The 19,002-nt window shown below is 39.9% G+C and overlaps 2 protein-coding genes across 7 annotated transcripts in view; one reads left to right on the forward strand and one right to left on the reverse strand.

The window, feature by feature from the left end:
* The window catches only part of nek6 (NIMA-related kinase 6), a 29,962-nt gene extending 23,709 nt beyond the window's left edge, over window positions 1-6,253 (reverse strand). For 2 of the 4 annotated variants that reach the window (XR_003986300.1, XM_030436888.1), the window contains exon 1: window positions 6,167-6,253. Coding sequence is in view for 1 of the 4 variants with exons in the window: in XM_030436888.1 (XP_030292748.1) it covers window positions 6,167-6,239 (73 nt within the window). In the remaining 3 variants the exon portion in view is untranslated. Of the gene's footprint in view, window positions 1-1,906; window positions 2,031-6,166 lie in introns of those variants that run through there. The other 2 variants (XM_030436890.1, XM_030436889.1) reach the window with 1 other exon arrangement.
* dennd1a (DENN/MADD domain containing 1A) overlaps window positions 5,752-19,002 on the forward strand; it is a 29,674-nt gene continuing 16,423 nt past the window's right edge. For 2 of the 3 annotated variants that reach the window (XM_030436885.1, XM_030436886.1), the window contains exons 1-8: window positions 5,752-5,915; window positions 8,158-8,222; window positions 13,814-13,857; window positions 14,249-14,298; window positions 16,415-16,534; window positions 17,147-17,216; window positions 17,592-17,672; window positions 17,912-17,965. In XM_030436885.1, coding sequence (XP_030292745.1) covers window positions 5,899-5,915; window positions 8,158-8,222; window positions 13,814-13,857; window positions 14,249-14,298; window positions 16,415-16,534; window positions 17,147-17,216; window positions 17,592-17,672; window positions 17,912-17,965 — 501 coding nt within the window. In that variant the 5' untranslated portion in view covers window positions 5,752-5,898. Of the gene's footprint in view, window positions 5,916-8,157; window positions 8,223-13,813; window positions 13,858-14,248; window positions 14,299-16,414; window positions 16,535-17,146; window positions 17,217-17,573; window positions 17,673-17,911; window positions 17,966-19,002 lie in introns of all 3 variants that reach the window. The other variant, XM_030436887.1, reaches the window with a different exon arrangement.

The following is a 19,002-nucleotide window of genomic DNA, read 5'->3' on the forward strand; positions in this document are numbered from 1 at the left end:
TCGGTAGAAAAGGGTTAGAGTTATGTTCCATCACTGCAAACCTATAAATGGAACAAAAACACATTCTATATGTGACTTTATTCAAATTGAGCTACATTATTGCTCTTCTGTCACAGTTATCAAGCAGCCAAGTGGAAGTCAAAGCTACTCCTACCAGCAAGCATTGCTGTCAAATGATACAGTAAATTGTAACACATATGTCAGAATAATAATCTGTGGGTTACAATTTCGACCCAAAACCTAATGTTCATAACCATGCTGCCAAACATCACTGCGTTAAGCTTTGTCAATCTTTAGACAATTCACTTCTCCCAAACCTCGACAGAGAATAATGGTAGAACAGCTTTACAGATATTCAGTGAGGATGTGAGAAGACATGGATTCCTGCTGGGTGGTTAATAACCAGCCCTCCCAGTCACACAGGACATTGGCTCCCTGTCACAGCTGACACGTGACTAATTTTAGCCAGTTATTTGACCTTGGGTGCCAAGGCATCCTCATAACCAGCAGCAACTACCCTTTCAACACTGTCAACCCCACGCCCAGCCCCCCACCCCCCAGCCAGCGTTCCCTGTGATGCATTTAATGTTCGTTTATACCACTAGAACCCACAAACACAGACAGGAGGTCCTGCTTTCACAGTCCATGTGATCTTGTTAACATGCTGTTCTCATTGCTGGAGGTGTGTGTGTGTGTGTGTGTGTGTGTGTGTGTGTGTGTGTGTGTGTGTGAGTGAGTCTTTGTTTGGGTAACATGGGTGTCATAAGCTTGATTTGGTGTCCTGAAGGGGCACTATGTAGATTCAAACACAGAACTTTAACATTTACAATATCAATAAGGTAATAATAGAAACTTTCTCCATGATTGAATAAACAAGAGGTAAATAAAGTTCCAGAAGACTGTGTGAAGTAAAACAGTATAGATTGTGTTGTCCTTTAAGGTCAGTTGGTTTATTCAGTTTATTCAGTCATGAAAACACAGAGAGTTTGATTACTCAGTTTGTTCAGGCAGAAAGAAATCAGCCAATGAAGATCTTTCTCTTCTCTTTACCATTTCTTCACCTGAACTACATAGTGCTCCTTTAAGATTGTTTGTTTAAAAGTTGTATTATCACATATTGCACCACAGGTTGTATTAACTGTTTTTTAACCAACTTAAAAGAAAAGGAAATGGTGAACAAAGTGAAATGTAATTAAATGTTACATGTTAAATGTTCCGCATTTTGTTTTATTCAGAAATATTTAAAGTGTGCAGTTTGACAAAAAATAAAATAAAAATAGCCCAGAAACTGTAGAAGCTTGCAGTCGTTTCCTGTTATTAAAGAATTGCGGACAATGAGGAAATAAATAACTTAATAGCTCCATCACATTGTGATAAACACTAGGATAAGTTAATTTAGCTTGACTGGCGGCAGTAGAGCATTCATTTGACTTTGCAGCGTCCACATGTACATGTCAAATGCGACCTAAAGAGTTTCAGAAAAAAAAAACAGGAATGTGAGTGTTGATTTTTGGCCTGTCAGAGCACATGCTGCAGCACAGCGTTTTGACTACAACTGCGACGAAAAGCAAAAAGCAAAAAACAAAAAAACAAAACATGTTTAACCCAGAGAGCAGGAGTCAATGCAGCCTCGTTTCCGTCCGAGGCAGCGGGGAAATATCATTTCCATATGGTCGCTCTCTCAGTCGGCTAATGTTGTTGCTAGCTACGTTTGTGCGAAGTAGGTTTTGCAGCTTCCCAGCTTGAGTAAACTAACAGAGTGTGATCTGCTCCGTGAGGCGTTTCATACAACACGAGCACACAGCTTCATGTCAACAATGCTGGCTCGTGCAATACAAAAACTGCACGTCGTTCAAACGTGTTAGCGACCGTTCGGAGACAGTTGGTTAGAGTGAGCGCCTCTTACCTGAAGAGGAGTCAATGTCCTGCTCGAAGCTTCTGACAGTTTCTACAAGTCACATTAGTCCTGGTTGTTGTGCAACTCGTCACACCGACAGACAGACAGACAGGCAGGCAGGCAGACCCCCTCCCCCGCGTGTCTCTCCCCCCCCCGCCTCCTTCTCCCTCTCTGTGGTCTGTGTCGCTGCTGCCACGCAGGCTGCTAAATGGAGCATGCGGCTTTTGCTGAATAAGAAGAGGGATACTCTTTAGACTCTTTAACTATGCATAGTAAGATTGTGTTGAGTCGGTGCCAAGTGGAAAAGCAGTTGAAACGTCACGACTCCCTCTCTCCTCACTCAGCCTCCTGCATGTGGGGTGGGGCACTGTCTGATGATGGGATATTAAAGTATTTACACACGTGACAGAGTGTAACACATGCATCCCGGAGGGTACAAGGAATGAAGTCTGATCTCACAGGAGATTCTTCAACTTTCACCTTAGGGGGTCTTTAAGGGCTAAGATGCTTTGTGAATAACTTTTCAAGGAGCTAGTCTTAATTTAAAGTGATCTTTGGGGGGTTAGGGTGAGGTGGGGATCATATGAGCAACAGCAAGGTGGGAAGATGAACCACTAGAGGTCAGATAATAATCAGCTGAAGTTAATCTATTTGAATGATTACAAACTCAGTATGTAACTAAGTAGTTAAAAGTAGCATATTGAGCATACAGCATACTTAATGCATCATTACAAATACAACAACTGCACAGTCACTATAGATATTATGCCATTTTACCAAGGCAGAGGTGTGTGTGTGTGTGTGTGTGTGTGTGTGTGTGTGTGTGTGTGCATGCATTAAATTAAAAAGCTATGCCCAGAAAAGAAATACCGATAGGTGACTTATATATTCTGAACTTTAAAAAAAACTAAATAAATAAATGAGAGAAACATGTGATAAAATCCTGTCCACAGAAAACCAGAATACACATTGAAGCCCCCGTGATTTGGAGGACAAAGTCTGCTTTGAAATGGGGCTCAAATGTACTGGATTATATTGTATTATGAACAGTTTTTCTGTGCTGCAGGACAAAAGACACTGAGATCATGTCATTTTAAGAAAAGTGTAACCTTCAACTTCAGTGGAAATCAGGTGTAAAATCTTCCAATATAATGATCGGTGACATCAGCTTTGACTTCCACTTGGCTGCTTGATAACTGTGACAGAAGAGCAATAATGTAGCTCAATTTGAATAAAGTCACATAGAATATTTTTGTTCCATTTATAGGTTTGCAGAGATGGAACATAATAACTCTAACCCTTTTCTACCGATTAGGTCCCCTGTCCACATTCTGCTAATTTAATGACAGTACATACAATATAATATATATATATATATATTTCTATCTATCTATCTATCTATCTATCTATATATATATATATATATATATATATATATATATATATATATATATTATATATATATATATATATATATATATATATATATATATATATATATATATATATATCAGGACCAACAAGGCCAGAGGACCAGACGACATCAGCCGGAGTGTGCTAAAGGTCTGTGAGGAGCAGCTGGTAGGGGTGTTCATGCATTTTTTTGGCCTCTCCCTGAAGCTGAAAAAGGTGCCAACAGTCTGGAAGACATCAGGCATTGTTCCGGTGCTGAACAAGGGACGCCCCAGTTCCCCAAATGACTTCAGACCTGTGGCTCTAATGTCATGAAACCTTTGAGTGGCTTGTCCTGTAGCATCTGAGGCTCCTGGTGCGTGACTGCCTGGACCCACTCAGTTTGTGTACCAGACTGACATCGGCATGGAGGATGCCATGATCTACCTGCTTGACAGAGCTTACGTGTGCCTGGAGAGGCCAGAAAGCACGGTGAGGATCACATTCTTTGACTTTTGTAGTACTTTCGACACGGTCCAGCCAGGACCTGGTGGCATGGATTATAGACTACCTCACAGACAGGCCACAGTATGTCAAGCTGTGACACTGTCTGTCAGATGTGGTGACAAGCAACTCTGGCACAGCCCAGGGAACTGTTCTTTCACCATTTTTGTTCCCCCCTCTACACCTCTGACTCAGACAAAAAGGAGGAGACATGCAGGTAACTAATTGAGAACTTTGCAGGAGGGTGTTGCAGGAACCACCTTCAGCTCAACATTGGGACACCCAAGGAGCCGGTGGTGGACGTCCGGTACAGGAAGAGCCCCATAACACTTGTTTCCATAAACGGGGAGGGGGTGGAGATGGTGGACACATACAGGTTCCTCTGGGGGCATCTGGACAATAAACTGGACTCTACAGGAAGGGACCGGGCAGGCTGTTCTTTCTGAGGATGTGTGCACTAGGTTGCTATGAATGTTCTACCAGTGCGTGGTAGCCAGTGTCATATTCTCTGCAGCAGTGTGCTGGGGAGGTGGCATCAGGAGCGGTGGTGCCATCAAGCTGAACATACTGGTGAGGAGAGCCAGCTCTATGGTGGGGATGAAACTGGACAGTGTGGAGGCGGTGACAGAGAGGAGGATGAGAGGAAAGCTGCAAGCTATAATGGAAACCCTCTCACCCTCTCTACGCCGAGCTGAGGCCACTCAGGAGCACGTTCAGCCACAGTCTCATCCAACCACGTGCCTCAAAGTGCTTGGGGGTCTCTTTCATCCCATCAGTGATCAGACTACACAGCACCACCACCACAGCTCCCAACACCTCCTTTCACCACTGGTTAAGGACTAAGCCATACACCTCACTGTCACTTAAAAACTGACTGTTTTTTGTTCTGTTGTTATTTATTAGCTCAGGAACCCTGCAAATTGCACATTTGCACAGTTACATTTATTTCACATTATGTGCATAGTATGTTTCATTTTATTCTAATAATTTTCATTATATTTGTATTCAAATTGTTATTTTATTCTTTGCTACTTATTACCACCTGCACTGCTGTGTTACCTGTGGATTTTGCCCAAGGGGAATCAATAAAGGAACATCTTATCTCTTATATAAAGTCATATATCATATACAAAAGTCAAATTTTACTTAGACCAATCAGACATAAGTGGTGAAGCATGTGATGATGAGCTGAGACAATCCAGACGCAGCACCTTAAAGCTCCACTGAAGTTTGCTGCTGATCACATGGACAAAGAAAATACCTGAACAAAACCTTGGAAAGCATGGTGCCAGTGGATCTGCTGCTGTAAAAAAAAAAGTACATGGAATATTGAAGAAGGAGGATTATCTCCAAATTCTTCAGGAAAACCTTAAATCATCAACTAGAGGATTGGCTTCAGAGTGCAGCTGGGTGTTCCAAAAGGACAGTGTTCCCAAACACACATCAAAAGTGCTACAGGAATGGCTGAATCAGGCTACAATGGAGGTTTTGTAATGGACTTCATAAAGTCCTGACCTGAACCCCCAATACTGAGAACATGTGGACTGTGCTGAGGAAACAAGTTTGTGTCAAGAGGAGTAGTTAAAAATGCAACCAGAGGACCACCAGAAGCTTGTGGGTGGCTGTCAAAAGTACCTAATTCAGGAAAATGGCAAAGTAACATTTAACCAAATATTAGAATTACTGCATGTGTATTTTTGATCCAGCCAATTTGGTCATATTTTCAGCAGACCTTTGACAAATTAATTGCTGACCCAAACCACTCAGTGATCCACTCATTCCATCACAGAAAAGGAGCCGCCAGCCTTCAGTATTGCTTGCTTACACATATCGTACATATCACGGGACACAATTGTCGTCATCGCCTTGTTTTATGGGAGCTGTAGTTTCTAGCGAGATTGCTCACGGTTGCGGACGACATGTCCTCTTCAATAGAAATACAAGTCCCAGAGTACAGCGCGGGGCGGAGCGTGACCTAAGCGTGCATCCAAACCATGGCGTTGTATAGCTCTGTGTGACAGGTTAGCATCCAAAAAAACACCTCCGGGCAGACGCGTCTGCGCACCAATCTGCTGCCGACCGCAACGGTGTGGTGAGAATTAAGGATGGGGTCCCGAATCAAGTAAGAACGTTTATCTGCTGATATGACTGAGGCTGCTAGCTGCATGCTGCTGTGTTAGCTGTGTTACAGTGAGTCATTGGGAAGAAACAGAACAGTACAGTACAAGGCCCTGACTTGTTGCGACACTGGCTAAAAACACTGGTAACGTTAGCCCACTTACTGGACCAGAAAAACGAAGCATTTTGAATGTGGTGGTTTGAGGTTTTATTAGTTGTTCTCAAGCTAATAAAAAAGAATAATACGAAGCTTACCGCGCACACGTTGAGACAGAGAGGTTGCCAGGGAGTTAGGAACGTGTGTGTGATGTGCAGCTAATGTAAACATAGTGATTGTGTCAGAACGACTTCCTAAACCGGATGCTTGTTTTCACGACAAAAATGCAGAACAGATTTGCCGGGGTTTGGCAGCAGCGTTGGGCTTTTCTGCAGCCTATTATCACTCCTCTGACATGGTGCAGATATTGTAGGGCTACTACTAGTCTGTCATGATCAAGTTTTGTTAAATAAGAGCTGCTTGGCCCGTTATGCGCGCTGCTGTGTTTGTGGGAAACGAGCTAACAATAATCCTGTATAATAAAATTATATCTGAGAAGGAAATACACAAACGATTCTTCAAGAACTCGCCATTTTTTATTCAGCAGCAGTGGGACAGAACTGAGTAGTTGAAAACATTCTGTTTGTATTTACCACATGACGGTAGAACCCAGTGTGGTCCGGTCAGTCTACACATCTGGTGACTGACATGTTTTATCAGTCAGCACGTCAGCGGGTCGATTACGGAGCTCCTGCTGTGACCAAACGCTGTGTGGGACATGTTGATCATTAACACGTGTTTAATCTAACCTTTTTTGTTGTTAATCAAACAAAGCAGTGTTTTTATTCGCAAACATCAACTTACAAATTAGTGGGTTTATCAGAGATGACGTCAGACAAAGTGTCACCATGTATGCATCTGGCCTATGTTGACTAAGAATTTCTTAAGTCAGCTGCAACCTTCAACAGGATGATAGCTGCCACTGGAGACACAGGGAGTGTCCTCACTATTGTGTTCGGAACAGAGAACATAGTATAATTGCAAATTGTGGCTTTTTAAGGCTGATTGTGATATATTGAGAATATAGTTTTTCTGATTCAACTGTTTTTTAAACCAAATATTTAAATAAATCAAAACATAATTGTAATAAAAGTGTGACATGAGCTTTGAAATGGCATAATAAAATATATTGCGAGATAAGCGTATGTGTGTATGTATATATAAATACGTGTATATATGGATAATGTTAACCTGATATTGAACTGTAACTTTAAATTGTAAATGAAGATGCTAACCATATTATTATCACCATCTTGTTGCTGCTGTTTACATTCACCCAGATGCAAGTTTAAAAAAATGCACCCCATGATATATGTATATTAATAACTGTAAATGTGTTCTAAACTTTCATTTTGTTTTTCAGCCTTGAAAAATATAAAACTTAGCTTACCAATAAGCAATGAGTATGATCTACTGCATTGATAAAATCCAACATGACAGCTTCCACTAATTTCTAGTTGTTTATGCTTGTTAGCAGGTTGTCATTATATGCTAATGTCAGTATTCTTGTTCTATACAACCCTTGACCTACATATTCAAGTTTGAGTGTTTGTAGCATAATAATTAGTAGATTTATCAGTTGTAAAAATCTTTCTCAAATTCAACATCCATTCCTTATTGTTTGTCACAGTTAAATAGGACCCACTAGTATTTTATGAAAAGACAGTTTGGGCCATAACAGTCATTCTATGCAACCAGCAGCCTCATCTGCTTCACTTCACTTTATCTGTTAGTAGTCACCCTGGTGAAGATAGTTTGTTCTGCAGCTGTCTGTTAAGCAGCAGCTGAACAGAGCTGTTGTGCTGATAGGACAGCAGCAGGCCAGTTGTAATAGTACATGTACAGAAGTTACAAATACCTCAGTTACAATAATTATTATTTGCATGTTGACATTTAAGTGGTCAGGTTGCACAAGTGTATAACAAACACAATGTAATAAGAGTTGACTTTCAGTAAGAGCTTCAAAATACACATCAGATTAATGTCAAAATGAACACTTTTCAGTCATAATAAATATTGGATAATAACATTAGGTACATTCGATTTTTTGTTTAGAAGATAAAAAGTTTGAGATTTTTGTAAGGCTGTAACTCATTGAATATGCTTTCTCTACATAAATGTTCATATTAGGTTTCATTGTCTGTTACAGAGAGAGCCCCGATTCCACTTTTGAAGTGTATCTGGAAGTTTCCCATCCAGGCACACACAGCTCTGGTAAGTGTCTGAAGGTTGGAGCTAACAGCTTTAGAGTGTGTAACATCATGATGTGTTGCATCCAACAATGTGCCATTACAGCAGGATTTAAACATGGAGTTACTATTTAGAAATGGGTACAGGAACCAACAGTGCCGCCTATTCAATCCAATGAGAAGTGCTCAAGTAGAGCATACAGCAAAATGGTTCTCAGACTTCTACTTTTACTTCCTGTTGTTGTGATGACATCAGCTTGGGGGCCCAAAAAATACAGTCTACCAAGTGCAATCTATCAATCTAATCTAGCCTTGGTCCTGAATAAGTTGCAGCAAGAATGAGTCCTGAAACATGGCAGTAAGTTTGCATTTTTGCGTTTACTCCCTCACGTTTTTCTTTTTTTTTTTGTAAGGGGTTTTTGGTTAGAAGACTGCTATATGGTCTTTGTAAACTCAAGCTTAACGCATTTTCATGTTTTGTTTTACATCTTAAAATACACCAGTTATTACCACACAATGCTTTGTGTCTTTAAATAGCCGGATGCCAGCAAGTTTTAATTGAGACTACAGAGGTTGTTGGGGACATTAAATGTCATCACACCAAACACAGAGACTCATCTACTCAGTAGTCTGTTTTAACAGGCCAACTTTAGTTACAAACTATTGTAACTCAAACTTTACTATTTGTTGATTAATCAACTAGTGAAGTGTGTATAGTGTAATGTAGCAGGAAACATAGTATTGGTAAGATTGAAGTTATGTGACAGAAGCTTTTTACTTCTGGTAAATTAATTTACGTTTCAAAAATCAGAAAAGTGGTGTTTATCTATGGAGATTATTTTGATGAACAAAATGTGTAGATATCAGAAATGTGTGTTTTCCGTAGAGATTATAATAATCCAAAATGTAATTGAAAAATTCCATAGGCTTTTTCTCGAGGGAACGACAGCGATGCTAACTTCTGCGTTAGCGTGTGCAGGGGGGCTCTTGTGCGTGTCAAACGAGACTGTAGTGGTGTGTCATCTAGAGATTCAGAGTCTTGCCTATTTTTACTGCGGCATACGGTTTATCGTTAATATCATAAATTTCTAAAAAAACTACCAAAACTACTCAGCATGTTGCCTCCTGCTGGAAAGAACATGCAACCACAAACATTTATTTTCTTTTTGTTTTAATCAATGAATTCCACTTGCAGAAAGCAGACCTAAGCCATTTTTGCAAGCTAACTGCAGAATTTGCAGAAGTGACCTTAAGAATGAACTTATCCTGTCAAATGAAGCTACAGTTGTGCGTCATCTAGAGATCCAGAGTCTTGCTTATTTTTACTGCGGCCTACGGTTTATCATCTGGATCTATTAAATATGTCACAGGCTAGGCTTGGGCGATAAAACAATAGCAATATGTATTGGCGCTAGACATGTCATTGATAGGAAAATAGTTTGATAAAATGTTCGATGGTTTCACGTGTATGCATTACATGCACAACAATGGGCAGCTTATAAGAATACATACCTTGATAAAGTGGTTATTTCCAAAATAAAGAGCTTACATGAAACATCTTTTCAGCTGGTCTTTAAAATGATAAGAACAGGACAAGTGAGTGAAAATTATGAATAATTATTGATATGACTGATATGAAACAGTCAGACTCTGACAGTCGATCCCCCGCCCCCTGCTGTATTTGCACTCTCTCCAGTCTGGTTGTCTGCCTTGTCGACCTAGCTGGGCAGTACAGCCTATATTTCTCTGTCTGTGTTTTATTTACCAGCCACTTAGAGCGCTGTTATCTTACTCTGTGCCTGAAAAATTGTGAAACTAAAATACAACTCAAGTATTACATTTGATAAATGCCAACTGGCAGTGCTGTCAATGAATCGCAGCTCAGAGAAATAACTGCGTTGCATGTGTATATGCGTTCACTTGAGCACGCACAAAATGACTGTTGCGTTTTCCAGCAGCAACCTGGACCACACAGACCGGATAATATATAGTAAGATGGCACTCATGGGTGCTCATGATGTTCAAACAAGACAATGACTATCTGGTCTCTTAGTCAAGGTTTAGTTACAAGTCAGAACTAATAGGCTACACGATTAAGAGCAATAGATTGATATTGACTATTAACTATAGCTTAGAGGCTCCTGCTAAAATTGTATATATATATAGCCTGAGCTGTATAGTAAAGTAAATTGTGAGGACTGGAATAGTCACCAGGCAGCAGAGCCTAAGCTTCGTGGTATATTTGATTTTTTTTCATTTATTTATCGCCTTTTAATCGTTATCTCAAAATGCACCAGATTGATACACTTAACATCAGACCCAGGGGAGACCAGCACATGGTCTAGCAGTGCTAACCAAATGTAAGCAAGCCAGTAATACACCATTGCTATTTTTGATTCAGGCGCATGTTTATACACAGAGCAACATTCTGCACCTCAGAAAGTTTTTTTTTTTTTTCTAATATTTTTATTGATTCACAGTTGCAGTAGACAATACATTCCGAGAGAGTCACATTTTCATTTTTCTGTATAACCCAACACCCACTCCACCCACCCTAGAGACACTTACATCATTACATCCACAGGATAATGTATCCAGATCAGTTTAACTGACGATGCGAAAAATAATTAGCTAAGATAATAAGTAGAATAAAAGTAAGAATAAAATTAATAAAAAATAAATAAATAATTAAATAGATAATAATAATAATGAATGAAAAATAATGAAATGAAAAAAGGTGAATAAATGAATAAAGAAGATGAATAATGAATAATTAAAGTATATGTGTATATATACACACACATACATGAGAAAGCTTTTTAAACTCAAACTCACTTTGCATATGGATGAGAGGCAAAAACATAAAGGAAAATATTTGTTTTCAATAATATGTATACATTCGATTCAATTAAAAAAACTTTATTTGTCATGGGGGGCAATAAAGTGTGGATATGCTCACATGGCCTTAGATTGAAATATCAGAGGCATCACTTAAAATCTTATACAATTTTGTGGGTCCCATTTTCTCCCCCTTGGATGAAGTTGTAGCAGCAGAGGTGTCATCGCGCATATTTTTTTGTTGTTGCAAAGTTCAGGTGTCCAAGAGGTGTGTGTATGTCTGCTGACAACAGAGGGACTCTTAAGTACATAAAGTGCATATGAGGTGTGATGAGCCGGTCTTTTAAACTTACCTGAAAATTTCAACCTGCACAGGCGAAAATCAAATATCACTTTTGGAGCTCCATGAAATACTACCAACACTGCTGGTTGTATTTACAGTAACATACTGTATCAGCCCAACAGTAGATTGTGGATCTCAAATACAATCCGTAGTAAGCAACATTAACATAAATGGTTAAGTTCTTAATGTCCCCTTGTTTTTTCTTTATGGATTCAACATTGAAGCAGTTTAGAGGGAAAATCCCTCTTTTGTGCTCCTCCAAAGTAGACAAATGCAAACTTTGGAATAGCTTGTTTATAGCTGAATGATAAATGGTGGTTTTATAAAAATGTTGATGTGTCTCTGAGGCTTTTTCTTAATCTGTAGTATGTGACTAATTTCCTGGGTATTGCGGAAAGGCTGCCGTATTTCTAAGAATTTCTTCTTGTTGGAGTCTTGTGCCTCTCACCATTTCCTGTTTAGTCTTGAAGATTCTGCATCAATCTCTGTCACACAGTTCTTCTTCTGTCTCACTTTTACTGCTGTTTTTAAATGTGGAATCTTTTGGACTTGATTGTATTTTCAGTCTGCTTCACAGAACAGCTTCCTACTTTCATTTAAGACCACAATTTAGATCCTTCTACACAGAGCTGGAAAAATTACTTGGTAATCAGTATACATCAGTTATGCACAACAGTTTGAAATGTGGAGGATAATTTGTTGTTTTTCAAGTTCTTAATTATGCGCGATTCATTTATTCAAACATACTATTTCTCTCAAAACATGAAGATTAAAATCCAGTTTTTATGTGTTGTGGTGATATTTAATAGCATGCATTTCTCCACTCCGCTTCCTGCTGGAAAGAAAGCAGATCTTAGCTGTTTTAGCAAGCTATCTTGACTACAGAATTTGCTGAAATGACCATAGAAATTAGCTTATCTGATCATGTGCTTCTACAATATTTCTGTGTGCATATAGCCACCTCTTATTAAAAGTGCATCCTGCAAAACATGGGCCTAAAGCTGTGGTGACAGCCTTTCTGTTGAACTAACCTAGTTTTGCAATTCTGTAGTGACAATTCTTAGTACTGAGCGGTTGGCATATACACAGAAGAAGCTGAAGCTGATATAACTGCTAAAACAGGATATCAGCTGATATATCGACCTTGTTGGTTTATTGGATAGGTGCTCTGGTAGCTGCTGTAATTGCATGAAGGGGCCAAAACAAGGACAAACAGACCCAGACCAAAATGCCAGTGTACCATATCCTTTGGAAATTACTGAAAACAAGTCAGCTCCTGGAATGCACCCAGCACATTAGACAAAGAGAAGTATTTTTAAGTATTTATTTCTTAACCCTGGTATAACAGGTACCTCTGGTAACAGGGGGTCGTTGTTTTCCGGATCCTACTTAAAGATCCAATATACAACACTCAGCCTCACGAGATGTCAGCAAACAACAATGTTGAGATACAGTTAAGTGAAGTAAAGACGTGCTGAGGAGAGAGTGATGTCACACTCCCTCTCTGTGTGTTGTTGTTGAACTTCCCTGTTTTTTGTTTTTGCGAGCAGGATTGTCTGTTCTGACTTATGCGTGAAAACTGGTCTACCTTACCTTCATCACTTCAAAAGTAGCCCAAGTCTGCTGTTTTCCCCCTGAATTATCTATCCAAACATGGTGTTTAAGGTTCAACTGTGTTGATGTAATGTTTTTTCTAAGTTGTGATTATGAAGAATTTTATAGTTTTGATGATAGTGTATTATGTAGTTTTGGTTATAAGGAATGTTGTACTTTTGATTATGAGGTGTATTTTGTGGTTTTGATCATGAGAAGTGTATACATTTAAAAGTATTCCTTGTAGTTTCGATGACAGTGTATTTTGTAGTTTTGAAAGTGTTGATGACAGTGCACCTTGTAATATAGATAATGAGATATATTATAGTTTTGATTATAGTGTGTTATGTAGTTTTGATTATGCAGAATTTTGAAGTTTTTATTTTAGAATATTTGTTTGGCCTTTATATAGCTTTATTAAAAGGAGAGATGGAGATATGACAGGAAACAGGATGAGAGAGAGGGGGAGTGACACGCAGCAAAAGGCACTGAGGAAATATTTCTATTGTAGATTTAACGATCAAAACAGCTTTGTGTTCTGCTAAAATATCTAGCATATCTCCATAACTGAAAAATCTATGAAGACGTTTCCACGTGTTAAGAAAGATTTTGTTCATGGTTGTACATTCAGAATATTTTGAATCAATGTGTTTTGTGTCTTTATTTAGTCTTTCTTTTTTAATTTACGACATGATTTCACTACTTTTATATTATTATTTTTTGACCAACGTGAAACGTTTGTACAATATTTCTGAGATTTGACCCAAAATCTTAAGTCTTCATGAATATTTTCGTTCTGTTCACTTCTCCACATTCATTTCATGTCTTTCCATTTCTAACAGGGCCGGAGGTGAAAAGGCAGTACCCAGTAGACTACACAGACCAGGTTCGAAATTAATGACTGTACTATACTCCCTTTCCTCTCTATGACTCACTTTCCTCATAGCTATTCATTGTATTTTTCACACATTTGTAACTCTTCCCTTTGTTTTTGCTTTTCCTTGTTGTTGTTCTCTTATATTGTATACAGGCTTGATTCTAATCAATGCATGCACCACTGATGTGTACCATCTTTATTCATGTCTTAGATGTAAACTTGAGCAGCCTAGAAATACAAGTGATCCCACTTTTCTTTGATATTTTGTCCCAGTATAAAGTGTACTTTCTCTCATCACCATTCCACTTTAATTCTATGCAACATTATTTGTATTTATTGATGATAATACATGTTAATACTACTGTATACGTTGGTATTGTCCTTCACCTGTGTCCCACAGGAAACTCTCCAGACTGTGCCCAAGTTCTGCTTCCCTTTCAGCATGGACAGGTAAACACACAAACACACACACACACACACGTCTGTCCCTCCACTTTGGCTTTCAAAGGTGGTACATTTTAGGAAGTGTTTGAGAGAGACACTTCCTAACCCCAGAGATATACTGAACAAAAATATAAATGCAACACTTCTGATTTTGTTCCCATTTTCATGAGCTGAACTCAAAGATCTAAAACTTTCTCTAAATACACAAAAGATCCATTTCTCTCAGATATTGTTCTCAAATCTGTCTAAATCTGTGTTAGTGAGCACTTCTCCTTTGCTAAAATAATCCATCCAACCTCACAGGTGTGGCATATCAACATGCTGATTAGACAGCATGAATATTGCACAGATGTGCCTTAGGCTGGCTACAATAAAAGGTCACTCTGAAATGTGCAGTTTTGCTATATTGGAGGGTCTGGGGGGGGGGGGGGATCGGGGGGGGGGGGGGGGGGGGGGGGGGGGGATGTCAGAAAACCAGTCACTATCTGGTGTGACCACCATTTGCCTCACATCTTCTTCACATAGAGTTGATCAGGTTGTTGATTGTGGCCTGTGAAATGTTGGTCCACTCCTCTTCAATGGCTGTGTGAAGTTGCTGGATATTGGCAGGAACTGGAACACGCTATCGTATTCGTATCGTATACGTGTCGTATCCAGAGCATCCCAAACATGCTCAGTGGGTGACATGTCCAGTGAGTATGCTGGCCATGCAAGAACTGGGATGTTTTCAGATTCCAGGAATTGTGTACAGATCCTTGCAACATGGGGCTGTGCATTATCATGCTGCAACATGAGGTGATGGTCATTGATTAATTGCATAACAATGGGCCTCAGGATCTCGTCACGGTATCTCTGTGACCCCACCGCCACCATTGGCCACTCGATCCACAACGTTGATATCAGCAAACCGCTGACCCACACAACGCCACACACGCTGTCTGCCATCTGCCCTGAACAGTGAAAACCGGGATCCATCCGTGAAGAGAACACCTCTCCAACGTGCCAGACGCCATCGAATGTGAGCATTTGCCCACTCAAGTCAATTACGACGAACTGCAGTCAGGTCTAGACCCTGATGAGGACGACGAGCATGCAGATGAGCTTTCCTGAGACGGTTTCTGACAGGTTGTGCAGAAATTCTTTGGTTATGCAAACCGATTGTTGCAGCAGCTGTCTGGGTGGCTGGTCTCAGAGAATCTTGGAGGTGAACATGCTGGATGTGGAGGCCCTGGGCTGGTGTGGTTACACGTGGTCTGCGGTTGTGAAGCCGGTTGGATGTACTGCCAAATTTTCTGAAACACCTCTGGAGACGGCTTATGGTAGAGAAGTGAACATTCAATTCACAGGCAACAGCTCTGGTGGACATTCCTGCAGTCAGCATGCCAATTGAACGCTCCCTCAAAACTTGCAACATCTGTGGCATTGTGCTGTGTGATAAAAGTGAACATTTCAGAGTGGCCTTTTATCGTGGCCAGTTTAAGTCACACCTGTGCAATATTCATGTTGTCTAATCAGCATCTTGATATGCCACACCTGTGAGGTGGGATGCATTATCTCGGCAAAGGAAAAGTGCTCACTAACACAGATTTAGACAGATTTGTGAACAATATTTGAGAGAAATGGTTCTTTTGTGTATATAGAAAAAGTTTTAGATCTTTGAGTTCAGCTCATGAAAAATAGGAGCAAAGACAAAAGTGTTGCGTTTATGTTTTTGTTCAGTGTAATTTTGCACGACCCAGAATCAGCTGTGAATTTCAGAAAATTTTGCCTCTTTCAGAGTGGTTTGTTGACATTGAGGAAACAGTATTAAAAGCAAAACACGACCAGGTTACTGTTAAATATACATTGGATTAACCCATAATGACGTGACAGACGAGTACATTTCAACACACACTATCAAGATGCATATCCTCAGTTAATCAACCTGTCTCTCTGCTGGTTCAGTATTTATCTTTTTCATTTACTAATACTCACTTTGTATAAGTCAGTTTGTTACTGATAGCATTAAAATGATCAGATGTCTGACAATAGCTGTCCTCTACACATGGGACAGATAATAGTGGCCTGCAGGGCCCTCTCATCTCTCTCCTTCCTTATCTTCTGAATCTCTCTCACCCTGCAGCCTGACAGTCAACCAGGTCGGCCAGAACTTCACATTTGTGTTGACTGACATTGAGAGCAAACAGAGATTTGGCTTCTGTCGCCTCTCGTCGGGTGCCCACACCTGCTACTGCATTCTTAGGTAAGTCTGTGCGTGTAAGTGTGTGCGTGTGTACAGTCATTGGTAGCCCCGAGCATCTGGAGGTATTCAGTAGGTATTGTAGTAGCATCCACAGATCTGGGTCTTAACCGAAGCAAAGACAGGAAATGCTGAACCCAAAAAAAACCTCTGTTTTATTGCCAAATACAAACAGGTTTGCACAATAATGCAGCTATGTCTTTGAAGCAACATTATTCAAGAACTGATATGTTTTGCAATATGGCACCTCCGCTGTGTGAGGCTGCAGTTCATTATGCACCACTGTCAAAGATATGGACAGCTGTACATGAGCATTTGTTATTGTCACAGAGTGTTATGCACTTTGTGCGGGAGATCATACCCAGTCACAGAAGTGGCAAGTGCAAGTTTGAATTATTACCTCATATTGTCAGTATTAGGATAAATAAAGAAATATTTGAAGTTCTCCTCAAAAACTAGATATTGCCCCTTTGAAGGTATTCTAATGAAACCCATCACTCTTCTAACGACCACATTTCAGAGTAAAACCCGATTGAGATCCTAGAATTTTGAAAATGTATAAAATTCTCCTTAAGCTGTAACTCTACTAACTGCTAACTATTTTTGTTCTTTCAGCTACCTGCCATGGTTTGAAGTTTTCTATAAACTGCTTAATATCCTTGCAGATTACACCATCAAAGGCCAGGTAAGTCATGGACAGGTGACTCATCTTCTTGTGGATGTTAAATTAGATTTCTTGACCTTAATTAGGAATTTGTCGGCTGACTATCTGGTCAGCTGGTCTCTGGTTTATGCTTCTTCACAGCGAGCTGTACAGCTGAGAGTTATTAGACTGACACAGCAGTGAAAGCAGTCACGCTGTTGTCTGATGAACAGATGACAGAGCTTTTTAAGATGTCTCATTTTGTTTTGTGACTTTGCAGTAATTCTTCTGTGTAGACTTTGCAGCTTGTCATACTACTTATTCATTTGACCCTGAAGTAATGTTTGTTTTTTATACATCGGATGACATGTTTTTAATTGACCATTAGATGGATTTTAGATATTTTGAATGTTTCAGGAAAGCCAGTGGCAAGAACTGTTGGTGTCACTACATACGCTCCCTATCCCTGAGCCTGGAGTCCCTGTCCATCTCGGTGTGGTGAGTATGAATTCATCACCTCGCATCCAATTCAGCTCGCTTTAAACTAGAAATACTGCAATTATCTGTTTTCACAAAGACAATGATATCACTGATAGATAAGAAAGGTTGACATTTTTTCTTTTTACAGACTACTAGCAGTATACATTTTTTCATAGTCTCTTTGCATTGACTTTGGTCCTCTACAAAATGGATGGGTTCAAACTGTAACTGATCCTCTTGTTTCTTCTTTCATTCAGCATTCCTTCTTCACTGTGCCTGACACAGGGGAACTCCCCAGCATACCTGAGAGTGTGAGTGTCATTCCCCTCATCCCTGTCAAACCTCTAGATTGGTTTACATTTGGCAAGGGAGAAACATACTGTTTGTAATCAACCCAATTTGTGTCATTTCCTAAAAGTTTGTTTCATTGTGTGAGATTTGCTTGTGGTGTTACTTCCGGTCATGCTTTTATTTTGAAAGTGACTCCCAGATTTCAGTTCAGAGTTCCTGTTCTAGCGAAGGGTAAAACGAATTTGAGAATCGGCAAAGTTTACCTAAAATAATAATGGTTAAGGTATTAGCAATCCTCTGAAGAGACCCAAGCTCTTATGTTGTTGGTTTAGGTTTGTAATTAATCTGAAACAACATCAGTAAGTGTCTGACCACCTTTCGGGGATCTGCTACAATGTTTATACAATTGATTTGTATCTGTGTGCAGGTCAGTTGGAGTTGTTATTGTTAGGAGCAGCATGATTTTGTTTGTTTTGAGCGCCACAACCCCCCGCTGCACGATTAAATCAATTTATCCCCATTCAAGTTAGCATGGCGCTAAACCGGAAGTTAGGCAGCCCCGGTGGCAGAAATGTCTATGGGCCTCACAGTGCGGAAGCTATGCACAGAAGCCCAGGCTTTCGAGCATTTTTGGCTTAATGCGCCAATGAGCAGCTTTCATATAAATGAATGGGACTCCATCTTGAGTGCTGTGTTCAGTAGTGATAGGTCTATTGTTAGAGATCTGGCTGGGGCAGGGCCTTTCCGTGCAGAGTTTGCATGTTCTTCCTGTGCTTGCCTGGGTTCTCACCGGGTACTCCGGCTTCCTTTCTCGAAGTTGCCTGTAAGTGTAAATGTAAGCGTGAATGGTTGTCTATCCCTACATGTCAGCTTTGTGATGAACTGGTGACTTGTCCAGTGTGTATCACACTGTTCAGATTGGCTTCACCCCCCCCAGATGTGAATAAGGTATAATAGTGCAGTGTTAATGTCTTGTTCTGAGTTTTCAACACACAAGTTATCTATCACAGTATTTTGATTTAAGCACCTTATTTCACAGAAGTATTTGGTAGTCGTT

Source organism: Sparus aurata, chromosome 12 (assembly GCF_900880675.1).
Source record: "Sparus aurata chromosome 12, fSpaAur1.1, whole genome shotgun sequence".
Taxonomy (NCBI): Eukaryota; Metazoa; Chordata; class Actinopteri; order Spariformes; family Sparidae; genus Sparus; species Sparus aurata.